The sequence below is a fragment of the Antechinus flavipes genome, chromosome 1 (genome assembly GCF_016432865.1).
Source record: "Antechinus flavipes isolate AdamAnt ecotype Samford, QLD, Australia chromosome 1, AdamAnt_v2, whole genome shotgun sequence".
NCBI classification, from domain to species: domain Eukaryota; kingdom Metazoa; phylum Chordata; class Mammalia; order Dasyuromorphia; family Dasyuridae; genus Antechinus; species Antechinus flavipes.
The window spans coordinates 680,284,175-680,290,093 of record NC_067398.1 but is presented as its reverse complement, the minus strand read 5'-3'; the positions used below and the strand labels follow the sequence as shown (position 1 = coordinate 680,290,093).

The window sequence follows — 5,919 nt, the reverse complement described above, 5'->3', positions numbered from 1 at the left end:
CTCAGGATTTAGAGTCTGCTCTCTTTCTGTATAGAAGCTGTCAAGGGTTAAAGTCCTCTTCAATTTTTTGCTCATTTTGTCAAAGAATCAAAGACAAACTAGCAAAGAAAGAAAAGAAAAAAACCCTGAATGGAGTCTGCTTTCTTTGGGGGGGGAGAGGGGGCCTAGGTGGTGTTACCGGGCTTCCTCTACAGATTGCGGGGGCAGCAGCGAGGCACTAGCAGGACTGTACTGCGCCTGCGCTCTGAGATCCCAGAGCATGCTGAGTCACTGTGGGGGAGGTGTGGCCAGGTCCACACCTGTTGTTCCGGGTTGTATTCTTCACCCCACAGGTGTTTTTAGCTTCTCTGCTGGGCTGCTGGCTTGCTGCCAGGGCAAAGTATCCAATCCTGTAGCAAAGCTCTCCCCGCAGAGACGGCTGAGATCATGCCCCACCCCCTCTCCGCTCTGCTAGGTTGTGAGCTGCCTTCCGTGCTCTCACTGCCTGCCTGCCTGCCTGCCTGCCTGCCTGCAGCCTGCCGCCCGATCTAAAATCGTCCCCACCCTCGAGCAAAAACAGACCTTTCCTGGCGAATCTCAAGGATGGCTTCTCTTGGTAACTATTTGTGGGTTTTTTTTTTTTCAGTCAAGCATTAATTCAGAGGCTTTTAATGGAATGGATTCTGAGAGAAAAACATGGAGCTTACATAGCTGTGTGCCTCCTCTCCACCATCAACATTCACTTTTATAAGATTTTGAGTTTCAGTTTTTTCTCTCTTTCCTCCCCAAGACAGCACGTAATTATATAAATATTATTATACATATGCAATCATGTTATATATATTTCCACATTAATCAGGATGTAAAAGAAAAATTAGGACAGAAGGGAAAAACCATGAGAAAGAAAAAACAAGAACAAAAAAGTGAAAATAGTATGCTTTGATCTACAGGCAGATTCTGGATGTGGTCAGTATTTTCCATCTTGAATCTTTTGGAATTCTCTTGGATCATTTTATTGCTGAGAAAAGCCAAGTCTACCATAGTTGATCATCACACTATGTTGCTCTTATTAGGTACAATGTTGCTGTTGCTCTGCACACTGTTCTCCTGGTTCTACTCATTTTATTCAGCATCAGTTCATCGAAGTCTTTCCAGGTTTTTTCTGAAATCCACCTGCTCATCACTTCAAAAATATTCCATTACATTCATATCACATATCATACATATATCACATCACAAAATGATATTCTAAAAGCCCAGATCTGAACATGTCACTGTGGTGCTCCAGAAGCATCAGTAGCTTCAGGATAAAGCGCAAACTTTTCTGTTTGGTATTTAAAGCTCTCTGTAATTTGACTCCAACTTCTCTAAGAGGGTTACACATTACTACCCCTTGTATACTCTATACTGCAGCCAAATGGTCCAATTTGCTGTCACGATCTTTGTCTCCTGCTTCTATATCTTTGCACAGGTTGTGCCCCTTGCCTGGAATGAACTCCTTGCCTTCAAATATTGGAACCCCTAGTACCTTTTAAGTTCAGGTACCATCTTCTTAAAAGGGCCTTTGTGACTTTCCCCAGTACATTCAAATCAATCAGTTGTTCAATCAACAATCATTTCTTGAGCACCTTCTTATGTGATAACCTCTGAGGAATTGTTGTTTTTGACCTTCATTTTCAAATTGACATCTGGAATGAAAGTAGATTGGATTTAAGTGAGGGAAGGCGGTGTAAGGTTATCTGCCTCAATTTCCCCTCCAAAGCTATCTGGGTTCAGAGGCCAGATGTCGATCAGGATGACTGGAGATGGGCCTGGATGCAGTGGGAGATCTGTTAAGGTTTGACTGAGGCAAAGACCAATTAGTATTTCAGATTAGGTAAGAAATGGTTCCTAGAAGCTCTGGATTCAAGTCTCTCTTTTGCTGTGAAGCTGGCTGTGCAACCCTAGTGGTATTATTGACCTCTCATAGTTCTAGGCAACTCCTTGACAGCAGTTCTCCAAGGATGGTCAGGAACCCCTAAGGAGTTCCAAGACTATTTCTGGAGGTGCATGAATTTAAAACTATTTTCATAATTTTGAGAAATGGCCTATTATTAATTCCTTTGTTGTTTGTCCTTTGTTCTTGAAGAGGACCATAATATCAGGGAGATGTAAGGACTTGAAAATGGGTTGAATTTAAGTGAGGGAAGGCTGTACAGAATCATCAGCCCCTCTCCTCCAGAGCCATTTGGGTCCAAGGACTACAGAAAGGATTCCATGTTTAATTACTGATTGACCTCTGAATATACTGGAAGTTTTTATGTACCCAACAACTGACTTGTTTAGGTTAAAAGAGCAAAGTTAGCAAACTTCATCTAACTCAGGTATTTAAGATTAATGAATTTTACCAACCACAGTGTCCTTGTTTGTTAAGGGGGAGTGATAGTGCAGACTACCCATGGATTGATTGCCTCTGAGATTTTCCTGGGGTTGCTAGATGGTGCCACAGTGCATAGAACACCAGCCCCGGAGTCAGGAAGACTCATCTTCTTAAATTCAAATCCTGTCTCAGATACTTACTATCTATGTGACCTTGGGCAAGTCACCCTATTTGCCTCAGTTTCCTCATCTGTAAAATGCGCTGGAGAAAAAAATGGCTAATTTCTCCAACTATCTTTATCAAGAAAATCCCAATGGGGTTCATGAAGAGGTGAACACAATTAAAAAATGACTGAACAAAATAAAACAAAAGACTTTCCTCCCAGTCTCCGTGAATCTGTCCAGCAACAACAATTAGATCAAAGGGCAAAAATCCAAGAAGTCTGAACTTTCCACTGGGGTCCACATCCCATTGCATAACCAAACCACTGGGCACTTTTGTTTCCTGCTGAAGCTGTAGGTCAGGGGAGCCACATACTTTTGTGCCTGTTTGTTAGTAGCAAACAGCCTGACTTGTGATTCTTCTAGCTCTTATTTTCCTTCTTAGCCACTCACATTAATAATACCGATATTTTAATTTCTAATACTATAAATATTGCTAGAAGTAACCCACATTAACAAAAGTTCTTGGTAGGGGCAGGAGATAGTGTTTAACGATTTCAGAGTGTAAAGGAGGCCTGAGACCAACGAGTTTGAGAATTGCTCAAGATTATAAATTATAAATTGCAAGGAAACGCTGACCTGTATTGGTGGAGAGAGTTGCTTTATCTGGGAGGACCCACCGGTCTAGTCCCTATCCCAATATCTATCTGCCCTTTACTGATCTGGGAATGTGTCCCATGCTTTCCTCCTATCGAATATAAGCTTCCTGAGGGCAGTGAAGTTCCGTAGAAAGAGTTGACTTTGGAGCCAAGAGGACCTGGGATCAAATTGTGCTTTTGATACTTATTATCTAGGGCAAGCCTCTTATCTCAGTTTTTTCTTCTGTAAAATGAGGGGCTTGGGGTAGATGACTTCTTAGGTCCTTCCAGCTCTGATCCATGATCCTCTGTCTGTAGCACAGTGCCTGGCTTACTAACTGCTTGTTTGGTTATTGATTGTTGTTTAATTGTGGCTGACTTTGTGACCTTGCGGCTGGTACTTTCCATGGGATTTTCTTGGCAGAGATGTTGAAGTGTTGTGCCATTTCCTTCTCTACCTCATTTTACAGATGGGGAAACTGAGGCAAACAGGGTGAAGTGACTTGCCCAGGCTCACACAGCTAGTAAGTGTTTGAGATTGGATTTGAACTGAGGTTTTAGTAATTCCAGGTCCTATTAAGTGTGTGAGTGAAATAGTGTGTAGAGGGCAGAAAGAGTGTGAATACTGATTTGTGTGGATCACAGGGTGTGTGAGTGGGTGGGCAGGTGGCTGGGGTGGGGGGTGTCAGAGTACTAAAGATGTAGAGTTAGGGCATCCCAAAGGTGGGGCAGATCAATCTCACATTCCTTTCCTCAGGCCCCTGATTGCTCCCAAACTCCCTAGCCCTTTCATACCCTCCACCCTCTCTCTTCCAAGTTCTCAGCTTCCATCCCTGAGGCAGGTGCTGACCCTGCCTCATATAGATTGAAGAGAAGAAACAACTGACTGAGATTCAGCCCTCCCACAAGGGAAAGAAAGTTGTTTAAGTGACTGATGGCTTATTTGCCCAGATGATTCATATTGATGGTAGGATTTCAGGTAGAGTCATTTGCCAGAGGGGGAGAGATCTTAGGGCACTGGGTGCTCTCCTGGGATCCAAAAGCACTCCCTGCCCCAGGGAGACACTCTACTCCAGTCTCTCTATCCAACCAAGCTCTGCCCTCCCCCCAGCCTCGGGGGTCTGTGCTATTGGGAAACCAAAGGCCTAGAGCCAGAATTGGAAGGCTCACTTGCCCAAGACCGGAAACCACAGTCAGCATTTCTTCTTTGGGGAGATGGAGAAGGGTGGGGAGAGGTTGAGGGTGGGGAAGAGAAGGGGGAGGAGGGTGCACTGGGACTTGGAGGGCCTGTCATCTCAGAGTCTGGCAGACCATCATCAACACCTTCTCCACTCTGCTCAAAGGTGAGAGATATTCCTCCTTCTACTTCTCTTGCCCTCCACTCTTCCCCTGCCCAAACTCCAAGGCCCCATCTCTGGAAGCTGTTATGTTGACTTTTATAGAAAAAACCCTGATGTCCCAGCCCCTTGTCCTAAATCTAGTGAGGGCCAAACCTCCTTGTTTTCATTGGGATGGCTGATTCCAAATTTCTCTTCTCTCCAGGAGCCAGTGGGATGATGACTGCCTCCTTCTGCCTCTTCCTCATCTTCCTCATCCTTCCTGGGCAGCTGGTCTTAGGATGTCCCCTAGATGATCTCTTAAACAAGAAGATCGAGGAGCAGGCCAGTTCCTATGGTACCATAGCCCCTGGATGTGGATAAACTCCAACCTTGACCCTCATCCCAGATCCCAGACCTCCTTCTTGACCCGCCCCTGGCCCCTTACCCCAAATCTAATCCCAAACTAAGCTGAACTAGACCCTATCACTTTGCCTGACCTGTCAGGATCTGCCTGCTCATTCTTCCTCTGACCACTGGACTCAGAGCCCATTGGAGTAGGTTCCAATGGGAAGAAGAGGAGACCTAACCATAGACATGGGAAGGTTTGGGAGCTCCCTGGCTGGCACCAAAGGGGAATCATCTTGGTGCAGGAGAAGGCTGGACAGGAATCTTACAATCTTGTTCTTCTTTGTAATGGTTCAGTGCTGGCCACCCTTCAAAAGCTTCAACTGATCTGCTCCAGTGTGACTTCTCGGGGTGCTCTAGCCACCTGCCCCTCAGGTGAGTTTGGAATCTAATATTCTAGCCCCAGCTCCCTCTGCCCCCTTTAACCCCCAGTCATCTGGCATCTCGACCCAGTTTCCTTCTCCTCCAGGACCGTGGTATCAAAACTTCAGTTTTCCTCCCTACCCAGGACTCCAGAGTCCAAGCTTCAGACTCTCTTCTTCTTAGATTCCATTGTCACGGGCTGTTCATGTGGCTCAGCGTGTGGCTCCTGGGATGTTCGTGGGACCACCACTTGTCACTGTCAATGTGCTGGAATGGACTGGACTAGTGCCCGCTGCTGCAGGCTTGGGAACTGATGAGCCAAGACAGATTCTTCCCTTGCTTTCTTCCCACCAACTCCTTCTTGAGTCTGACCTGCTCCCAGGAGTCAAAGCTGAAGAGTTAAATAAATGTGGCATGTGGACAGAGTGTCCAGAGTGATTATTTAGGGTCAGGACGGGGTCTGCCCAAATTTCTGCTCAGCCCTCTCCCTCTATAACTTAATGTTTCTGTTGGCCCTAACTAGGGAGGTCCCAGAATTTCAGGCACTGCTAATGGGGAGCATCTGTCATGCTAGGATATTTTTTAAAATAACTTTTAATTGATAGAACCCATGCCAGGGTAATTTTTTACAGCATTATCCCTTGCATTCACTTCTTTTTTTTTTTTTTTTAATTTAATTTTATTTAATAATAACT

The 5,919-nt window shown here is 45.1% G+C and overlaps 1 protein-coding gene across 2 annotated transcripts; it reads left to right on the top strand.

Moving 5' to 3' along the window:
* The first annotated feature begins 494 nt into the window (after positions 1-494).
* On the top strand, positions 495-5,650 carry RETN (resistin). 2 transcript variants are annotated; one of them, XM_051969785.1, is made up of 4 exons: positions 495-595; positions 4,680-4,811; positions 5,159-5,236; positions 5,408-5,650. In XM_051969785.1, exons 1-4 carry the CDS (start codon positions 583-585, stop codon positions 5,536-5,538), a joined length of 354 nt encoding a protein of 117 aa, XP_051825745.1. In that variant the 5' UTR covers positions 495-582; the 3' UTR covers positions 5,539-5,650. The 2 variants fall into 2 exon arrangements, with proteins under 2 accessions (XP_051825745.1, XP_051825755.1); XM_051969795.1 differs by having other exon boundaries at positions 5,331-5,426.
* The last annotated feature ends 269 nt before the right edge of the window (positions 5,651-5,919 follow it).

Bases quoted from the DNA above. Each gene is read 5' to 3' on its own strand.
- RETN (XM_051969785.1), top strand. The intron at 4,812-5,158 runs GTACCATAGCCC...GTAATGGTTCAG, and splicing joins GGAGCAGGCCAGTTCCTATG to TGCTGGCCACCCTTCAAAAG. The intron at 5,237-5,407 runs GTGAGTTTGGAA...TCTTCTTCTTAG, and splicing joins TCTAGCCACCTGCCCCTCAG to ATTCCATTGTCACGGGCTGT.